Source organism: Balaenoptera musculus, chromosome 1 (genome assembly GCF_009873245.2).
Source record: "Balaenoptera musculus isolate JJ_BM4_2016_0621 chromosome 1, mBalMus1.pri.v3, whole genome shotgun sequence".
Lineage (NCBI taxonomy): Eukaryota > Metazoa > Chordata > Mammalia > Artiodactyla > Balaenopteridae > Balaenoptera > Balaenoptera musculus.
The window spans coordinates 45,151,111-45,173,966 of NC_045785.1; the positions used below are offsets into that span (position 1 = coordinate 45,151,111).

General features: G+C 36.7%; 1 protein-coding gene across 1 annotated transcript in view; it reads right to left on the bottom strand.

Moving 5' to 3' along the window:
• NDC1 (NDC1 transmembrane nucleoporin) overlaps positions 1–22,856 on the bottom strand; it is a 47,493-nt gene that overhangs the window by 22,265 nt on the left and 2,372 nt on the right. Inside the window, 13 exon segments of the mRNA XM_036824621.1 lie at positions 855–970; positions 1,063–1,308; positions 3,486–3,644; positions 6,288–6,369; positions 7,911–8,003; positions 8,827–8,962; positions 10,726–10,777; positions 12,729–12,837; positions 16,024–16,162; positions 17,302–17,476; positions 20,277–20,309; positions 20,312–20,377; positions 22,102–22,104. Of these exon segments, the coding sequence (XP_036680516.1) occupies positions 855–970; positions 1,063–1,308; positions 3,486–3,644; positions 6,288–6,369; positions 7,911–8,003; positions 8,827–8,962; positions 10,726–10,777; positions 12,729–12,837; positions 16,024–16,162; positions 17,302–17,476; positions 20,277–20,309; positions 20,312–20,377; positions 22,102–22,104 (1,409 nt within the window).

The following is a 22,856-nucleotide window of genomic DNA, read 5'->3' on the forward strand; positions in this document are numbered from 1 at the left end:
GAGTCACCCTATCAATGAAATGGCCCCTGATCACACCACATAAAATAGTACTCTCTTCCCCTAGGTACTGGTCTCCTTTACCTGTTCTATTTTTCTATATAGCACGTAAGACATCAAATTTCTTCCCTTTTAAGACATATATTTGTCATATTTTGCACATGACATATCAGGATGCATCTTATAGTCAATAGCATGTCACAGTTTAACTGGCAACTTTTTTTTTCTTAATAGTACCTAAAGTAAGTCTTACAATTAATAGTACAGTTGACCCTTGGAAAAACTCGGTTGTTAGGGACACTGACCCTCTTGCAGTTGAAAATCCACCTATAACTTACAGTCCATCCTCTGTATCCACAGTTCCACATCAGTGGATTCAACCAACTGCGATCGAGTAGTATTGTAGTATTTACTACTGAAAAAAAAATCCACATATAAGTGGACACACAGTTCAAACCCGAGTTGTTCAAGCACAAACTGTATTTTTTATATTCAAAGAAATATAATACACTTGCTTGCTCACCTCTTTCCCTTCACTAGAATGTAAACATATGGTCAGGGACTTTTCTTTGCTGTTTTCCCAATACCTAAAACCACACCCTATATATATGAAGAACTCAATAAATATCTCTTAAATGAAAGAATTCACAGATCAAAGGCACTGTATTAGGTTAAGCCAAATGAAATTGCAATTTCTATAACTCAAAACCAGTCAAATACTGGCAATTTTATATGGGTCAACTTAATACATTAAGCATCCCCAAAGTCCTATTTATTCCTAATGGCTTACTTAAGTGAGATCCTTGATTCTCTCAGTGTCACATGTAACTATAAATCCTATACCCATATCATCCTACCTGTTCACGTTTATTCTGAATCCATGAATAAATCACATTGGGCTGTCTCACTGTCTTACCCTCAGCACTAACAGAGGTAGATGGAGAAGGATTAGAATATTCAGTCATTTGCTGACCTACAAAAAAAAAAAAACCCAAGAAGGTGAAAACTTAGCCTGATTCTCTGCAACTATGACATTTCAAATTTTAGAAAATAAATAGTCCTCACCAGAAGCCAAAGTCCATAATCTTGGCCCTCTTCTTGTAAGCTGAGGACTCTGAGGTGACCCATAGCACGTGTTTACATCAAAAATCCCAGCCATCCGATTCACTACACTAGAGCCAAATGGGGTTGCCAGGGGACTTGCAACATCAGGTGCAGACAATTTTGAGGAGAACAGCGACGTCTTAATTAATGATGGCATTGAAGGCCGAGGCATCTGGCTAGATTTTGGGGTGTGAAAAGTAGTTTCTTCTGTAAAAGAACAGATCCAGTGCTGAAGAGGCAACCTGATCAAAGCAGGCCACTGTGGAGGTTCTCAAATCTTACACATCTCAATTCTTTGTTTAACTCATTTAACCAAGGTTCAGTAGATTTTTTCCATTTAGGTTTACATTCTCAACATCCAGATTTTACTACTGCAACTTGGTGACCACTCAAGGAGCTTTATACATCTTTTTCTGTCAGGTTGGTACAGCCCCTGTTTTTTTTCTCTAAACAGGTATCTTCATCTTCAAGGTCAATTTTTCTAACTCTAAGCTGCTTTGAGTGAACCTATCAACTTACACTTTTTTTTCAAATGGCAACAACCTTGTTGCATTAGAATATGCCCAGGGTTACTGCATGTTCTTACTGTAACTATTACTTGGCTGAATCAAATCTACAGTGTGAAAATGTACAGAAAGAGAGAGTGCTAACCTTATCCCATTTTCCCCAGAGTTCTTTCAAGTTAACAGAAGTCACACCAGAGACTAACTTGCCTACAAATCTGATCTGTAAACAGCTTCTTCAAAAATTATCTCATAACTGTACCAATTTAGAGAGTCTCTTGTACAAAAATAGAAGAACATCTTTCTGCCACTCCAGTACAAGGCACAAAGACAAATAAACTATACTAGTATTCTATCTTTTTAATAAAACTGGCATAAGACATCAAACATTTAAAGTACCAAATTTTCATGACATAACTTTTTAAGGGTTAATGGCAATAACGAATATTTGGAGAATCAATTTACAAATTAAGACTGGGGTTTTTAAGTTCTGCAGTTACTCCTCAAAATTAGAGGCAAATTTTGACTGAGTGATGGGATATGACAACCATTTAAAATAATGGATAATCCATATTTGGTCTGGCCCAGGATCTCCCCCAACTCAGAATTACAATGATCTTTCTAACATGCTAATTTGATGTAACTACAGCTACTCAAAATTCTCTAACAGTGCCACATCTAAAGGATAAAATTTAAACAACTCCTTTCATTATCAAACATCATCCTACCCATTCAGACTCCTTTTGACAGACTTCCTTTAAGCAGTTACACTGCCTTGTCATTATTTGTGTGCCTCCCACTAAAAGGTCAGTTCCAAGAATGTTTTTTCATCTTCAACTCTTTGGCTTCTAGCACAGTGCTTGGTACATGGCAGGCATTCAATAAATACTTGCTGAATAAATAAATGCTAATCTGAATGTTAAGAACATCTGAAACACTCCAGAATCTTCTAAAATCTGACATTCATGAACTTATCTAAATCACTTTTCTTTTGTAATCTCTTAGTTTTTGGTCTATGACCCCAGCAGAGTAATGAAGTCAAAGACAGAGATGTGTTTGCTTTGGCCCATAAAGTGATTTTTTTAAATATCAAGATTAGGTGCCAATGTTTAAAAGTGGTAGATTTTCCCCAAAACTTCTTCAGGCTTCTCTTTAAAAGAAAAAAAAAGCCCAGAAGTTCAGATACTGGGTCCAAATTCCCACATGGGAACAATGGACTGAAGGTAACCCACAGCTTCCCATTTCAGATGAAGACTGTGCTCTCAAGTTTACCACAGTCCTCACCCAGCCAGTTCTGCCCATTTTCATTAAATGCCTGGCTCCAAAAGGCACTGGAACATTAAGTCTTTTTATCAGTCTTACATTCCTAGGTATTGTCTACTTAAGGTGTTTTGTGAAATAGCATAGGTTCCTCCACCTGTACTTCTTCCTCTCAGCTTTCATCTTTCAAACATTATATCAAGCTATCTTAAAACAATGAATGTGGATGCCCCCATCCCCAAATCACCGAGTCATTGCAGTTGCTCCTCTCTGGGCACTGCCCAGGAACTTTTTATCTCTGGGATACTGCAATCACAGCAGCATCCAGTATTACCTGTAAAGATTCACCTGGCTCTCTACTAGAGTAAGCTGAAGTCCTCTATTTGATGATCAACATTTTGTTAGCCTTTTTAACACCACCACCACCACACTGGACTTAATTTTTTCAATTGGTACCCAGGCCTTTTTCTTGATTCAGTACAATATCCCATATATTGGATCAATTTTCCCTAAAAATATATACTTCACACTTATATACATATCCTTAGATTAACTACTGTTAACTTTCTTAGGAAATAAAATGTAAGTGCTTTCCCCTCTCTTAGTAGTATAAGGAGTTACCTGGAGAATTCAATTTCTTAGGTTCCACTGGGTAGGATGAAGACATCACTCTCCCATTTGTAGCAGCAGCTTCTTGATAGAGTACAAGTTTCTGAGTCATATCATTTAAAAGATTCAAACACTCTCTTGAAATGGCTGTCCAACTGTGGGGATGTCCACCTAGGAGGTCCAAATACCAGCTTTTAAAATGTAGATAATCTTATAGTCTCCTCTCAAAATGGGGAGAAAAATCAACAAGAAATGCTATATTACACTTTGCATCAGGGCCCACTTTTCTCAGTCAAGCTACCATTTATACTCATGCCATCTAATACACAGCAGGAGTTCAATAAATATTTGGATGAAATAATTTTCCTAAAAGTCTACAAGCAAATATTTGCTATTTTACCATTAAAAAAAACCACTCTCAAATTGGTTGCTAAAATAAAGCCAAACACTGTTGCACGGTTTCAGTGAAAAAGACCCAGGTTACTTCATAGCAGTACTAAACTGACTGAAGACTTAAGACAATGAACATGTCTACTGAGAGGCACCCCATGGCCCCCAGTGACCTCTAAATCGCTGTGGCTCACCCACTGTGCTTCCTTACATTTTCATTTGCAAAAGAGCCCCTATTTGCTATTACATCTATAGAAATGACACACTATTTGACAGTGATCATACTTTATACTGAGTGTTTATGTATCTGCTATCTTATTATTTAACTTAAACTACTGTGATCCACACTCTTAAAAATTCCCTTAATTCTCATTATCTTTTGATTTTCTAAAACCTTTATCTCCAACAGCTGTCATGTAAAAATCAACTGTGCGTTGAGAATGGCAGAGGAGTCCACTGAAAACTGGTTTCTCCATCCTGGGCATTAAACAATCATTCTCTCTTCACTTAGGTCCCTCCTTAAATCTTTCTTCCAAGTTACAACTTAAGAGGAATACCACTTAACCTGAAAACAAACAAAATACTCCATCAATAGGCCCCAGGACATTTTTTTTTCCTAAATTATTTTTTAAAAATTTCTTTATTTATTTTTGGCTGCGTTGGATCTTTGTTGCTGCACACGGGTTTTCTCTAGTTGCAGTGAGCGGGGGCTACTCTTCGTTGAGGTGTGCGGGCTTCTCATTGCAGTGGCTTCTCTTGTTGCAGAGCACGGGCTCTAGGCGCACGGCTTGAGTAGCTGTGGCTCGCGGGCTCTAGAGCGCTGGCTCAGTAGTTGTGGCGCACGGGCTTAGTTGTCCACGGCATGTGGGATCTTCCCAGACCAGGGCTCGAACCCGTGTCCCCTGCATTGGCAGGCGGATTCTTAACCACTGAGCCACGAGGAAAGCCCCCCAGGATGTTTTATACCGCTGTATCGCAGGACCAGTAAGGAACTATGTAATGGTCCAGTTACATTTTTTTTTCTTCCAGTTTTCAGATATAATTGACCTACAGCACTGTATTAGGTTTAAGGTATACAGCATAATGATTTGAATTACATACATCATGAAATGGTTATCACAGTAAGTTTAGTGAACATCCATCAACTCTTATAGATACAAAATTAAAGAAATAGAAAAAAAAAATTTTCCCTGTGATGAGAACCCTTAGGATTTACTCTCTTAACAATTTTCATATATAACATACAGCAGTGTTAATTATATTTATCATGTTGTACATCACATCCTTAGTACTTATTTATCTTATAACTGGGAGTTTGTACCTTTTGACTGCCCTCATCTAGTTCCCCTGACCCCACCCTTTGCCTCTGGTAACCACAAATCTCATCTCTATTTCTATGACCAGTTACATTTTAATAATATGTTCTCTTGCAGAGAACATGCCACCCTGGTACGGTTTACTTGAATATCTTGTGAAAACATTTAGTGCATAGAGAATTCTTAAGTAAACCTCAGTCTGCTAGAAAAGTATTGCTACAGTTAATTTTCCACAGCATCAGCACTGGATTTTTCATACTACCAAAAGGAGAGTGGCTCCAATTATCTATACTTTTATATAACTGGATTTTATTTCCATGTAACATGTAACTATACGTTTATTTTATAATGTGGGAATTGGCGAGTTTGGCAAAATAATGAAGAGCTTATTAGAGAGATGTAAAGCTACCCAGGTTCTGTCCCCACTGGTGCTGGGCTGGAAGGCTTTCCCTCTAGGAACAAGGCAGAGCACTACTGGCCCAGCTGCAGTCTGGAGGAGCTCGGCAAGTAACAATGAAGAAGTGTTTCAGAGTTGCCAAGAGTGTCCTTGGGCCTATCACCATCAAGTCTATTGATAATTTCTTTTCACTTTTTTTTTAAAAAGGAAGGCAAAGTAGCATGGCAGGAAGAGGGAGCTCTGCACTTAAGAGTCAAATGACAGAATTTCTTATTCCAACTCTGACATTAACTTTATTAAGCCACTTCAATCTCTCTGAGACTTAGGTCCTCCATAAGGATTAAACCATCTGCTTTTTAAGACCCCTTACAGCATTAAAACTTCTGGGATTCTCAAACTGTACTTTTCTGCTCTAAAACTGTCAACCTACCTCATAATTTCTTCAGGTGAAGGGAATGAGGGGGCAGAAGGAAATAATATAAAAATTTAAAAATACTTTTCCTGGAAATATAATTTCTAACCACAGCAATGCAAACAGTTGTATAATGTTTAAATCAATACTTCATTTAATGGAAGTATTATTAAATATGTGTGATACTTAATGATGTGTGATATTTTAATAAATACATCTATTTCACAAAAAACTTTAAGTGGAACACTTTCTGCACACACATACTCAGTTCCTATTAGGTCTATTATTTTTAGCAATACCTGGCTGGCTAAGGCTAAAAACTTCTTGTCTTCGTGAAGGAGAATATTGAGAAAGCAACATCAGGTCCTGCAAGGCCAAATACTGAAAGGGAAAAAAATACACACTATTTAATTTTTTTAACCTCTATATAAAATCTTATTTATGAATGGGGCTCAATACTACATATCTAAGGGGAAATCAGTTGAAATTTTTCATGAAGGAAATGCTTTTCAGAACCATAACCTTCCTTTCTAGACTTCCAGAACTTTCTTGCCTCTACCCTCTGTAGGCTACCCTAGTCACTGTGGGCTCCAGCTACCTAGGAACTACGGAACTCTCTGTGTTCCTTCCCACCTTATAGTGGGAAACTTAAAACACCACTTCCTCCTGGAACTTCCCTGGCCTCCCCGGCAAAAACATATACTCACACAGCTCTCAACCGTGGTACTTACCATAATTTATTGTAACTGCCTGCTTACTTGTCTCACCTGGTTCCACCCACTAAACAGTGAGGCAGGGACAACGTCTTGCTCGCTGCCACGTCCACAAGTAGTGCCCAGCACACAGCAGATACACAACATACGCTGTACTTTTTTACTCAAAATATTCATTTTGTTCCCTGGCAAACCACTTTACTCATCATTCAAGACACCATCCCTTCTGCGAAGGTTTTTTGCTTTGGTCCCAAGCACAGTAAGTGGTTCCCACTGCACTTACCACAGTAAATTTTCATTATTTTGTGTATCTGCCTTTTCCATTAGGCTGTGCTTTGTCTTATTCATCATTACACCCTAAGCAACTAGCAGTGACTAACGTCTGCCCAGTAAATACAGATCTTTTAAATAACCAAATGAGTGACTGATATTTTTGTTTATCTAATAAATTAGTCATAATTGATATTTAAAGGTAATCAGAACCTTAACGGGTCATTTTCTTATTAGTTTACAACTTTTCTAGAGTGTAATCCAAACTCTAGGTTCTATTTTAATTCTTTTTTAAGTACTATGACTTCTTAACAAGATCACATATATTGTAGTTCTACTTTTAAAATTTCAAAATGAAATTTAAATCAAAACAATTTATTCTCACTTAGGTTGATTTATAAACTTATTGCAACTTCTTTAGACTCTTTTGATTAAAATTTGTTTTAGGATTATTATCATTACTCAAATTTTAGAGAGTTCATTGAATATGTACACACTATCAAGTACTTCCTTTGATCATTAACAGCCAACAATTCTATATGAGTGAAAATATACCTTAAACCAATGATTAAAAAAAAAAATCAGTGTTTTGTTTTGCTACCATGAGGAATTTGTGAAAAGCTAATGTATATGGTTGTATATCATTATATTTCATGCTTGAAATATTTTTATATCTCTCCTAAATATAGAATTAGTCTAGCTTATACACATACGTTGCAATATATATACTTGCATCTTAGTCACTTGGAATGAAAACTGAAAAAGTAAACAGCATTCAATGTAGCAGGTAGGTGATTTTTACAATACTTTTTACAGTATTAGAATATTCTAGGCCCTCAAAAAATATATCGAAATACTTAATTATGCGAATATTAAGTCTATTCCATAAGATAAGTTAGAGATGACTGTGTAAAGACACAAAATGCATAGTTCTGCTACCTTTATGATGAGGGGAGGATTGCTGTTTAAAACTTTCGGGAGGCATTCATATGACTCTTCTGAAAATGGTGGTTGAACAGGGAACAGATGAGCCTATCAAATATAATCAAATATAAAGACTATGGAATGATTATTTTCATGACTTAATTACATTCAGTAAATTAGCACTATTTGAAATTTATTATAAAGGAGACAATACAACCAAACTAATATCTTTAGTGTTCCTTGCAAAAACAGATTGCATTAAAATTACATATACCCAAATACACTACCTTCTAACATGTTACTTTCCCAATTTTACTAGATCTCTGGCTTCCAATAATAGAAACAAATTTAAGAAACAAAAATTCTCTGAAGTCACTGAAGGGTACAAACCTACAGAGATGGTAAAATAAAACAGAAACACTCATTTTCTAAGACAAACATTTGGATGATGAAGACAATGCAATTCCTACTCATTTAAAATCATTTCTTCAACATAAATTTTAAAAAGTTCCTTCAAAGAACAAGTATTTTATTGCCTTCCTTATATTTAAATATTTTAATACTGATCAATAGTATCTATACCAATAGCATGTAAAATTAATTAAAAATTGAGGCCGATCTAGTATATGCTCAATAGAGAAATGGAAACTTTCAGAAGAGAATTACACTATAGATAAAACATAGTAAGTACCACTAACAGTTCATTCAGTTTAGTTTTCAAACATTAAGAACACTAACACTGTTCCTCAGAAAAAAATACAAATAAATGATGGTTACAAAAGATATATGCCTTATGAAATCTCAGAAGAAAAACCAAAACCCAACTTCTCAAAATGGCTTTGGGCACAACAACATGCTGATCAGTGCTCTACTAAAAATAAACCTCTGCACTCCAAAACAGAAAAGTACTGACAAAAAACTCAATACTAACCTCCGTGGCATAGATTTTGAAGAGTATCCACGAGATGTACCAAGTCATCAGGACAAAGACACCACAGAGCCAGACATGGTAGAGTAATGAGAGATTCAAGAGGCCACTCACAGTGTCAAGAGGCCTATGAAACTGCCTATGAAAGCAGAAATTACTATTTAATCCTGTAGGAAAAATACAATCTAAGCATTTAAGAGACCTGAGGCCCCACACTGAGAAACAAACAAATCCTATTTCTAAATAATAATGGTGATAGATTCCTCTCCTTTTGTACCCTGTACAGTTCTTTCACTAATACCTTCTTATAAAGTACACAAGGGAGCCTTAAGGGAAGAGTAGACCTAAACTAGCTCTCAGTTTCTTGCATTCCAAATCTTCACTGTCACTTTCTATGACGGAAGAAGTCTCCCCTAGAGACTGAGTAAAATTTTATTATTGTTGTTTTGTAGCTTGATACTTAAAAACCATTCAGCATGACTAGCACCTCTCCTGCACCAGATTTCAGCTCTATCTGTATATGTATAAACAGTTTCATAGTAGTTAAGAACACAAAGTACTATCTAAAAATAACAAACTTTACTTTTAAAATAATTTAAGAAACTCTGTTAGAATGCTAAATAAAGGGAATGCAGGCAATGTTACCAAAACCTTGAATAGTTCAATTTGCAAAGTCATCATAATCCTACAATCACACACTTAGCAATTGTGAAAACAGGACTAGAACCTCTGGCTCTGCTATTTGTAAATGTTGTGATTTTGTTAATCACTTGACCTAACCTACCCTCAGTTTCCTCATCCATATGATGGCATAATCTCTTCATTCTACCTCTTAGGGCTTTTATGAGATTTAAAACAGTTTATGTTAGGAGTGCCCAGAGTAATACTTGACATTCCTTGGGGTTGGGGTGGCGGTGGGGATGATAAAGTTTTTTTTCTGCTTTTAAATAAGCATCACTGAGGGCCTAGCATACATTAAGTCCAGAATATCAGGCACTGCCATACAAACAAAACATTTTTTAAGTGAAAGGAGGAAAAAAGTATTATATTAAATTTCTATCAATACCATTATTATTTTTCTCTTTCCATTTGACCAAGTATAAAACCTGGGCTAACATAATAAATGACCCATGCGTTTGGTTTCATATATAGTGATTAAGCAGAAGACAAAGCTAAATTTTACCTAGCAACTTTTAAAAGTTAGGAATTTTTTGAAATCTACACTGGAGAAACCATAATACCTCAAACATCCATAAATGTCAATATTCGCACTCCTCAAAAGTGGTAGTAGTTAAGATCATACAAAAGTATCACAGTGGAATAACCAATAGTTAAAAGAACAAATACTAACAGAGGAATTTACATTTATTCGCTAAATAAAGATTAAAGCTTTGCCTATGTGCAAAGTGCATAGGGAATAACTAGAACAATAAACCCCAGTGCTGCCACCCCATTGCTACTTATGACCTGCAACTGGTCACGTGACCTGACTCAAATCTGGTTTCCTCACAGGTAAAATTAGAGTAAAACTCCAGTATGGTGCTTATCTACCACAACATAGCAAAGAATGATTATTGAGGAGAAAAACAGAAGAGAGGTATGTCCATGCAACTCAAGAAGTCCACTTATATAAAAGCTGTATCTAACAAAAAAGGAATTATCATTGCTTATTTTTGGGGAAAGGAACTGGGTGACTAGAGACAGGGGCCAATAGATTCACCGTACACCCTTTTATATACCATTGGAATTTTAAATTATGTGAACTATGTGTATTCAAAAATGAATGCAATTTTTAAAAAAATTTAAAGGCTAAATCTAAATAAAACAACTGGAAAGTAGCAAACATCTAAAAGGATGGAAACAATTAAAAGCATTAAAATTAGACTTTTCAGGATCACTTACTCATCTAACTGAAGGTCCATAGCAGTGCTAATCCAAGCTTTGGGAATGTGGCCTGAAATGAAAAAATACCATGCTATAATCATAAAAAGTTAATGAAACAAATCTTAATCATGCTTTGGAACATGAGGTGGATGAGATGACCAAGTAGACACCAAGACCTCAGTCAAAATGCTAGACTTTGATTAGGAATGGGCAGGAAAAGAGAGTAATTTCTAAATACAGGCAGTCCTTGCTTTGCACAGGTCCAACATGTACATATTTCAGTTACTGTGGTTTAATAACACCAGCCCGCAACAATACAATTCAAATTTCAGTTACTGTGGCCTTAGCTGTGCATAACTGAATATAGCAATTCTAGCTTTTCAGTAGTACACAAATCAGTATGTAGATAACACATGGACATCCTTTCTTTCAAAGTCTGTTAGTTATTAGTCACTCACGTCTGTTATTCAGTTCTGGCACAGACAGCAAAGCATGTAGTTGTGTTGCCTCCTTATCTGCCATGATAAATCTCCATGACATTTTACCAAAATGAAAAACTGAAAGAGGAAACTGGCCAAAAAGACCAAAGTGCAACAAAGAAATGAAAAGTGGTAACACTGGAAATGAAATCTGAATGAAACATAACTGGAATTATAGAAGAAATAGTTGACATGGATATGTTGACACAGCTGCTACGTCAGCCCAAATGTACTGATACAACAACAGGGGAACATCCAGGCTGATTGCAGTAGCTTAATAGAAACAACAAAGTGTTAACATTAAAATGACAATTATAAAAGCTATGTAGAAAAATGGATTATATAAACTAAAAAAATTTTAAAGGAGACAACAGAATGGCCTATGTACACATAGAACAATTTTGTAAAATTATTCCACAGAAAAAAGTAGGACCAGAAAATGTTATAGTCTGAAAACAGTATTTTAGAATGCTGGATTTTGTTTATATTAATATGTGTTGCTATTGAGATTAAGGTTTTCCATTCAACTTGTACTGTTCATTATATTAAATAAGCTGCATCCTTGTGCTTAAAATTCATGTTAATAAATTCTACAATGTCCCCTTAGCAACAGGGTATTTCTGTTGTATTAGTTAGCAAGTTACAAAAAGTTATAAAAAGGAATATGTTATTTATAGAGTAATGACTAAATGATATACAATATTTTCTCTTTTTTTTTAAAGGATACATTTTTTTATGTGGTAAAAAATACATTATAAAATTTACCATCTTGACCACTTTTAAGTGTATATACACTGTATGGCACCTTGTCATACAACAGATCTCCAGAACTTTTTCACCTTGCAAAACTGAAACTCCATGTCCATTGAACAACTCCCCTTTCTCCCCTCCCTCTAGCCCCTGGCAACCACTATTCTACTTTCTATTTCTAAGAGTTTGACTACTTTATTTAGTTATATATTTTTAAATATTTATTTATTTATTTATTTTGGCTGCGCCAGGTCTTAGTTGTGGCACACAGGATCTTCGCTGCAGCATGCAGGCTCACAGTTGCAACATGCAGGCTCCTAGTTGTGGCATGCATGTGGGATCTAGTTCCCCAACCAGGATCGAACCCGGGCCCCCTGCATTGGGAGTCTGGAGTCTTACCCACTGGACCACCAGGGAAGTCCCTTGACTATTTTAGACACCTCGTATAAGTGAAATCATGTAGTATTTGTCATTTTGCGCCTGGCTTGTTTCACTTAGTATAATGTCCTTAAGGTTCATTCATGTTGTAGCATGTGACAGGCTTTCCTTCTTTTTAAGGTTGACTATTATTCCATTGTATGTATATACCACATTTTCTGTAACAATATTCTCTCTTAACTAGTCTTTGAACGTTTGAATCTAAATCTAAACATTTAATCGAAACAAGCAATCAGCTGGGCTAATCACATACCTACAATTGTAGGAAATATATAAATACAATCAAGAATGACTTTGATATTTTCTGAGCTGTGAGCTAATACATATACTGTGTCAAAAAGCAGAAATTCTTACCAAGAAAATAATACACAATGCAGAAATTTCTAAGCAGGAACAGCGATTCCACACAACTATGCTTAACTAGCAAAAGCAGAGACCTCCTGAAGCGCAAGAACTTGTATTGCTGTGGAAGAAAAGAAAACCAGAATCAAATGACATTCAAACAGAGGTTCTTTTTTATTCCAAAGCAAGCTCATAACTATAACAGTCCACACATAAAACATAATCACTGCATAAAAAGACAAAGTTTATTTCAGAGGTAAAAAAATCGTCCATTTCAGATGTTAAAGTATTTAAAATTTACATTATACAACATCTCATTGATATGAGATCAGAATTGAGAAAGTTAACAATATCAATCTATACTTATAGTAAGGACTACAGGGATGGAGTAAGTACAAAAAACATAGTAATAATTACAACAATAGCAGCTAACATTCTTTGGATGCTTACCACATACCAGGTACTGTTCCAAGCACTTTAAATGCATTAATCCATTTAAACCTCACAACAACCCCATGAAGGAGGTTCTATTATTATCCCCATCTTACAGATGGGAAAACCAAGGCACAGAGAGGGTAAGTAACTTAACCAGTGTTACCAGCTAGCAAAAGAAAAATCTGTGATTTTAATGCAGGCAGGCTGGCTTCAGAGCCTGCAACCTTAAAGATAATGTATGCTGCCTCTACACTAAAATTTTTCACATGCTGTTTGCAGAAAAATAGGAGGTAGTGAAGAAGACACGAGACTAAGAATTGGGAGACCCGAGTTCTAGTGCTTCCTCTTTCTGTATAACACTAAGTCAGCCTCGTCTCCTATCTAATTATCTGTGAGATAAGAAGGCTGAACCAGCTAAACAGTTCCTTAGTGGGTACCTTCCAATGCTAACAACCTAAGAGAAAAGAATCAAATATGAAAAAATACGAAATGTTTTTCCTGAAAAAATTACACTTCTTGTGAAACAAGGGTTGTCGGCCCTAAAAATGCCAATGGAAAAAATATTTTTTAAATTATTGGAAAGAATCTAAGGAAACCCAAAGAACCAAAGATGGACTTCCCAAATTCTGGTCCTCTTTTGTGTTTATATTAAGGCTGATCCTTCTCTAAGGATTTCAGAAGCTAAAGGACAGCAAAGAATTATAGTCCTTAGGTAGAGGTTTTATCTTCATACCACGTCTGCAGATTCCCATAGCATCTTACAAAAAGCAGCCCAGGTGAAATGAATGCTCGATCACTAACCATACAGCTTGAAGTATCCTGATTTATTCAGATATTTTCAAAGTCCAAGACATGGAATTGCACTATTCGATGCAGTTACTGGGTGCTACCACCATCTCACCTCAACCCCCCAATAAAAAGGGCATAGTCCCTAAACTATTCCTACTGCAGCTCTCACCTCGATCATCACTCACAAGGGTCCAGAGAGGCTAAGGAAGCAGGTAGACATTTCAGTAGATATGCAGAGAACAGCTAATATACCCTCTTCTTGCTCCCAAGCTGAAGTGTTTTTCAATTCCCTGTTGGGTTCTTCTGTGATTTGGCTATGAGCTACCCTGTACCTATTCAAATATTTACTATGTGCCAGGCTCTATAAATCTTATCTCATTTAATACTCTCAAATAGTCTTGCTGGCATATAACTTGCCAAGCCAGTCTTGGCATTAATCCATTTCTTTGTCCCCTACTCCATGCCACCGTTCTGCTTTTTCCCTATCAGTCTGTCATTAAGAATTTAATAAGGGCAACAGAACTGGTTTTTGTAGCATAGGCAAGTTTATAGAAAAAAAACCTAATGGACTAATGGTAAGTGGTTAAAATTACTAGATTTTTAAAAACATCTGATTTTTCATACTGTTACATGAAAAAAGTAGTTACTGAATAATATGTACAATATAAAACTATTTATGAAAACCCCACCCCACAAAATATGTAGTATTATAGCTACTATATATATAAATGTACAGTAAAGGGTCTGGAAGAATACACAAGAATGAACCTAAGATTTTATCAAAAGCTATTACAAAAAATTTAGTAGTTAAATTTTACAAATGTGACAGTACATCGTAGAAACAATAATTTATCAGTACTGTCAATCCTGGACTCCCCTTGTTCACTCTTACACATCCGTGATGTTAAATAGGTGGTTACTTTCAACACAAGTCCATGGAGGAGCAAGATATTTGGAAGTAATCTCATTTTTCTCTAATTTTTTTTTTCTTCATTTCCTATATTCTTAACTATGTTTGGATCAAAGCTGATTCACCATGGGTATTTCTATACAGGATTTTGGGGGGTTTTCTCCTTTTGAAATTCTGAGGTGGCAAAGCTGACACTCTGCTTTAATTCACCTTCACAAGATGTGAAGAATTTGTAAATAGGACTCTTTGTTCATACACTCACAGACTGCAGGGAGATAAGGGCCAGATCCAGATAAGGGCCAGACCCTGTGAGCACTATCTCCTTGCGGTAGGTGTATTTTCATCAGATTGTTCTCAGGGATGCAACAGGCATGTGAAAATTTTAGTTAAACCAGGAGAATCCTAATCTGTCACACTCTCACACTTACACTCTTGTGGAAGATCATTTATTTACATATCCCTCCCTCCCTACCGGACTGGGTCCTAGTGGGAAGGGGCTGGTTCTAACAGTTTTGCTCCAAAGCCCAGTACTCAGCATGCCCTAGAGTGGGAATGAAGCGAATAATAGCACAGTCAAGAATAGCAGCAACAGGCTGGGGAAAGCCTTGATGGCACCGGAAAAATCTCAACCCATCTTTCTCTCTCCTGCCAGAGGAAGAGACAGCTCCTACCAAACTAGTAGAATTTTTAAAACCTATCCCACTCAAACCAGTCAAAACTTTTATTTATGCACATCAAGCCTTGTTCTGAAAAGGATCTGAGACAGTAACTGACATATTCTATACTTAGTTGTACATTCTCAAGCTTATGAGGTTCTTAGGTTCAAAAAGAAGCTGGCAGCTGCACAGAGGTACTTTGCATGAATGTCATCATCATCCTCCCCCAGCCCTGCTAGGTCACAGCAACTGCCACTACCTAGCAGGGAGGGAAAGAATGGAACAAAGAGGTATTCTGAGAGTGGCAGCAGGAAGGGCAGCTGAAGCTCTCAAACAGACACTGAAGTCTCATGAAGACAAAGATCTCCTCTCCAAATGGCATTTTGAGGATCTCAGTCCTAAGTTTTGCTGATCAAATCTTGAATTAATCAGATGATGCCAGTTATATATACAAACACCAAGGCAATTTTAACTCTGCCAAATTCTGACATAAAGTAATGCTCAAATCATAGCTTACCTGTATGATGGGAAATGGAAGATAGTTCATGTTGTTAATAAAATACAGGAGGCTATAGCTATAGCCCATAAATGCTCCAGCCAGCAGAAAAAAAAGGTGATACTCATTTAAGCAGGTTTGTGCAGCAGGGCCATCTAAGCTGAAGGGGAAAAGTTAGGTTATTAATTCAACAGTCAGGGACACATATTACTATTTTAGGCTCATTATTTACTGAAGGCAAAGCTTTGACTTAATTACTTAAGAAATGCCCCAAATTCTAACAAAGGGGTTAAGTGTGGGCAAAAGATTAACAAAACCCTTTTCCCTGATGCATGAGAACTTGACCTTTAGTTAATGCTCTAGCTCTGCTCCTCCAGAAATCTGGTAAGGGTAAGAGAGTCCCCTGTGACAGTAAGCAATGGTGCTTATGAGTTGGTAAATTGCATCTGGACTGAAGAATTCTAAATAAAGGCTATAACCTGATAGAGATGCTGTAACTTTGGGCTTCTCTCTGTGTTGCTCTTATAACTAGGCAATCCCTCACGGGCACCCTTCTCACTAAAGAAAATTTATTGCATTAGGAAAAACACTTGCCTTATATAATGTAACTGGGGGATAAAAGGAAATCAAGTATTCAGTAGCAGTCATGAATACTGTCTTAAAGTCACTGGATAACAGAGAACTTAAGATTACTTTTTTGACTTTTAAAGTCAGAATATAAACTTGAAATTTACATCAATGCCATCTGTTCAAGAACGTATAAGTTTCAAATTATAAAAGTACTCTACTGAAGAAGGTATTTTAATTATTAAAATTTTTTTCTTCATTCTTCTCATACTGTCCTTCCTTCAAACCCCAACCGAAATACCACCTCCTCCAAGAAGGCCATGTGTGGATCCCTCCCTGCCTTCTGAGCCCCCAGAGGTTTTTATCTGCACATTTCACTTTCTTCCTACTAAATCCTATTTCTCATACATTCCTATTGCTCTCCTATTATATCATTTGTGTCCAGGTCTTAAATCCCCTACTGTTCTCAACCCTCAAGGAGCTTACAGTCCATGTGTGAATCATGCTAACAAATCCAACAGCATTTAGCATAGCACCTTGTACAAAATAATGGTTTAAAAAAACTGCTGAATTCAACAAACATAAAACATCAAAAACATTCGATGTATGTAAAAAAGCACTTTTTACTGAAGTCCGGAAAGTAAAGAACATCCATAAACTATTAATGTATATAGGTCACTTTGGGCTTAGTAACTAAACAAGCACCCTTAGAAAAAATATATGTAATATTACCTCTCAGTAGCAGTGCAGGGAACCACAAGAAAACTGTATTGACCCTTGGTTATCACCGCAGCACACCAAGCCATCATCATTCCCATTGCTGCATGAATAAAGGAGTGCATGAGCTGCTGAGGATGAATGATCTTCCCTATCAGTGCCAGTCTCGAGCAGGGAATGGAAGGCACAACTGCAAACAAAACACGTGACTGTGGCTTTATAATCTGCAGCATATGAAATTAGAGGACTTAAACTATTCCCTCTCATCTTTGCACAAATACGCCAAAGGGCAGGAAGAAACCCAGAGTCAATGTAAAATATAGTACAGAAAAATACCAAGTTAAAAATTCTTAGTTAAAATAATTTGAAAAAAGACTGAATACAAACAGATGCACAAGAAAAAGAAAAACCAAAGGATCTAGAGAGGTGAAACCTAAGTATAGTATGATTAACATTTTTCAATTCTTTTTAATTAAGATTTCCTGATAGCTCAAATAGTGCCTACCCTGGCACTCCCCTCACTGCCATAAAGGAAATAAACAATAATAATTTTTAGATAGTGCTTGCCCTCCAGCAAGTTATCCTTATTTCAGCATTTAAATTGTCAATATATAGTCCATCTGTGAAAAATAAACCACAAACCAGGTAACTAATGATAACACTGAATACTAAAATAAATGCTTGCATGGGAATTTCTAATATCGCTCTGATAATTCTAAAAGGTTTTCAGAAGTGAGCTGGGGAAGCAAGTTGTGGTGGGAGGTGAGGGGTGCTGACTTTTTTTTTTTTTTTTAGCATTTTCTTTTTTTTCAAATTTTATTTATTTATTTATTTTATTTATGGCTGTGTTGGGTCTTCGTTTCTGTGCGAGGGCTTTTCTCTAGTTGGGGCAAGCGGGGGACCACTCTTCATCGCAGTGCGCGGGCCTCTCACTACCGCGGCCTCTTTTGTTGCGGAGCACAGGCTCCAGACGCGCAGGCTCAGCAATTGTGGCTCACGGGCCTAGTCGCTCCGCGGCATGTGGGATCTTCCCAGACCAGGGCTCGAACCCGTGTCCCCTGCCTTGGCAGGCAGATTCTCAACCACCTGCGCCACCAGGGAAGCCCAGGGGGTGCTGACTTTTGAAACAGTTGGCACAGGTTCCCTGGCCTATCTTGTACACATTCTTCTTTTGATACACACCAAGAGAGTGTGGGGAGTGCAAATTAAGTATAAAGGGAGAGGGCTTAGGTGCTTTTACAATTTGGGGAAGAGGCTGCTATCACCTTCCCCTCCCCACCAGAAATGCCCACAAGGCCTACTGACTGTGTAACTGACTTATATTCTGACTCATACTCTGAACATACCAAAACCTTCTCATGTCATTAAGCCTTTTATATGATACCCTGATACAACCTTTTCCCTAAAACATCATTTTTCTTCCGTGTCTACTTAACACAGCTCATTCTTTAAGGTTTGGTTCAAGCATCACCTCCTCCAGGAAGCTCCCCATGCTGGGTAAATGGTGCTTCTATATACGTCCATACTATCCATTTATTACTGTCTTTCTCAGCATTAATTGTGATCCCCTGGGGAAAACTGGGACCATACATCTCTTATCCCCACACAATGCATGGCATAAAGTAATACATAAGGAATGTTGAAGGAATGAGCCAAAGTGACTAGTCAGGCTTTAAGAATGACTAGACGGGGACTTCCCTGGTGATCCTGTGGTTAAGACTCCTCGCTTCCAATGCTGGGGGCACGGGTTCAATCTCTGGTCGGGGAACTAAGATCCTGCATGCCGCGTGGCGAGCAAAAAAAAAAAGAATGACTAGCTGGAGGACCCCTTGTCTGGCATCTAAATCTAGATGACCCAGGTACATTGGACAGTGTGAAAGAACACATGCTGTAAACCAAGGGGTTCTGTAGACGGCTGTGAATAGAAAACAGATCCATCAGCCAGTAGTGAGGGATTAGAAAAGCAAAGGAAAAGGTGTACTATAAAATCCAGAGAACAATGTGACATTTTATACCATATCTAACAGGAAGTACTAAAGAGCTAAAAAGAAGAATGATGTTATAGTGAAAACAGAAGTATCAGAAAAAGCTTCTTCATTTTACCTCAAGACAGAATATAGGAATCTGAAACGGCAGGAAGAGCAAGGAAGAAATTGAGAAAAAGTAAAAAGCTCTGAAATCTAACAGGTGATTCTCCCAGGCAAACACATATGATACTTTAAATTTGTTGGAAAACCATAGAATATAGACTTTCAATATTTGAAAAGGACCTTAGAAATCACCTGGTCTTGATCTCTTACTCTATAAAGAGTTATTTTTATTAATATATCTGCTGAATCACAACTTAACACCAGCTGTGAATTATTAAAAGGTCTAAATTTTTGTATGTCATAAAGTACATATTAAAAAAAAGTACCATTTTAAACTTTTTTTTTTGCCGCGCTGCGTGGCACATGGGATCTTAGTTCCTTGACCAGAAATTGAACCCACGCCCCCCTGCATTGGAAGCTCGGCCACCAGGGAAGTCCCTTAACCATTTTTAAGTGTATAGTTTTCTGGCATAAGTACACTCACATTGTTGTGCAACAATCACCACCATCCATCTCCAGACTTTTCCATCCTCCCCTGTACCCATTAACCTCTATACCATTAAACAATTGCCCATTCCCTCCTCCCTCCAGCCCCGGCAACCACCATTCTTACTTCGTGTCTCTACGGAAATTTGACTGCTCTAGATACCTCATATATTTAAGTGGAATCATCCAATATTTGTCCTAAGAGTTCTAATTATTTTTTTAAAAACAGAGAATGTATTGGTCAAATAAATTTATGGTAAGACATTCAAAGCATATATAATAATTCTGTATACATTTTTTAACTCTGACATAAAACACAGCCTTGATGTACACATCCACATACAAAATGCACTGAGTCTGCCCTTAGTAAAATAAATTCAGATATTTTAAAGATGGTAATATTTGAAAACTCACCTGTATAGAACTCCACATTGAAAATACTTATATTACTATTACCACTGACAGCAGCAGAAGGTAAAAGATTATATAGGAACTATACAGATCACTGAAAGAATCTAAACACAAGAGAGATGAATTAGTAAGTTCATTCAGTCATATAGTCATGTTTAGTATACTGCAATAGAAAAGGGGCTTGCACCACAACTATAATTTTAATTTTAAAAGTTATCTTTTATTAAAAATTTACTCATACACTGCTGATGGGTCCTATAGGACATCAACTCAAGAACTACATTACAGCGCGAGTTATTTGGCCCAAGTTCCAGGTCCTTAACATTATACTAGAATTTCTTTTAGATGACCCAGATGTTAACATCAGACCAAAATAATACCATATGCAAACATTTTATCACGTGAAACAGAGAAGTACCACATTTAGTAAAATACCAACAGTTTCTTTTTAAAATGTAAATAATATTTTCAGATCTCTTCTTAATAAATGCAATTAGTCCCTACAGCTAGAAAAAAGTAACATTTCTAGAAATAGCATAATCCATAAATCATCCAAATGAGCCGAATTAAAAAAAAAATCATGATGTCCCTGTGAAATACTAATACATTCACATTTTAGAGTAGTTCAACAATCAATATTCCATTTAAAAAAATGCGGTAAAGTTTAAAATACGTATATATTATGCCTAAAAACATCAACAAGAGATATAAAAATAAGGACATATGTTTGTTAAATAGACTAAGACTTAATAATGAAACCAATTATTTTAAAATTTTAATTCAGTGACCAAAATTATTGAAAAATATTTATTCAGTATCCACAATTAAACTCCTCAAGCATTATACTGAGATAAAAGAGTGAAAGAACTGATTCATGTGGACTGGAAATAAGGAAGGAAGGACTACAGTTCTCTGTAAAGACTTTGCGAAGCAAAAGTTTAAGAATACAAGTAATATTTGATGAGAAAATGGCATAATCAAATCCAATCTGAAGAGAAAGTGATACTAGGATACCCTTGGGCCATGAAATGGCAGAAAGTGTTTATCTCAAGTGCCAGTACTGAACAATCGGTAATGGCTCCTAGATTACAATATGAAAATTCTGAGGTTGCAACTAGACAGCCAGCTCATGAGTGATGCAGACGCAGCAGGTGGTTACAGAAATACTTGCCATCCCTTGTGCTGGCTAATGGCTTAATTCATTTGACCTGTGAGACTCACCCAAGAAGTGATTGATATGTTTCAACAAAAAACTTAAAATGACTTTAACTCTTTAGCAGCAATATCTCTCCAAGGTCACAAGGTAAAGCTTTTAACTCTTTGAAAATTGGCATTTCTTCAGAAAATTAAATTAAACAACATACTTCCCACTTTCCAAAGCAAAAGAAATTTATTGTTACTGTTTCTGAGAGGGAGGGAAAAAAAGAATTTCAAGAGTATTTGTGCTTCTAGGCCTTAGGCAGACTTTAAAGACTTCAAAACCTACTCTGGGAACATTCTCTCTTTTTATTTTTTTAATTCTAGTGTGGCAGAGTGGAAAAACATAGGTTTGAAGTCAGAGACCAATATTCAAATCCTAGTTCAGTTATTCACTACCTGTGTCTCTGCACAGACTTATAACCTGAGTCTCAGTTCCCTCATTTAAGTAGGGATACTACGTCATTATTATACAAGGTTGTAGGAAGGATAAGCAGTATTATACTTAAGGTACTTAGCATGGTGCCTGGCACATAGTAGGCAGCAATAATTGGTAGCTATTATTAACATAAATAGTTATAGTTTAATGAATTTATAATTTTATCTCCAAGGATCTGGAGAAACATTAGGCCTGCTCCAATCTTTTCCTCCTCATCAATCTTCAGTTTAACTCTATGTTCCTTAGTCTTTCCTCCTCCTTTTCTCTCCTTCTCATCTTTCTTATCAGCCACAATATAGAAATTTTTTTTAATATATTTCATGTATCAGATTCCAGGTATCATTCTTTTTTTTTTTTAATTTATTTATTTAATTTATTTTTGGCTGCACTGGGTCTTCACTGCTGCCCACGGGCTTTCTCTAGTCGCGGCACGCAGGGGCTACTCTTTTGTAGCGGTGTGCAGGCTTCTCATTGCGGTGGCTTCTCTTTGTTGCAGAGCACAGGCTCTAGGCATGTGGCTCAGTAGTTGTGGCACACAGGTAGTTGCCCGGTGGCATGTGGGATCTTCCTGCACCAGGGATCGAACCCGTGTCCCCTGATCTGGCAGGCGGATTCTTAACCACTGCACCACCAGAGAGTCCCAAAGTATTCTTAATTTTAGACAGACTTTTTAAAAAGGTATGTCATATTTTCTACCTACAATTTTTAAATATAGAAAAGGAATAGTTCACTTCCTTAAAAAGACAACCTCAATAAAGCTGCCAAATAGAAGAGACAAATAAACAAAATTAGGTTTTTATTTATGTGGTCTTCTAATGATCTTTCTGTTCATGTGATAACACTACACAGTCTCTGATGTGTCTACTAATCTTATTATATAGTGAAAAGGCCTATGTTAGGAAGGGAATGCCTTAAGAATACCTCAAAGTGAATGTTTTGTCATTGTC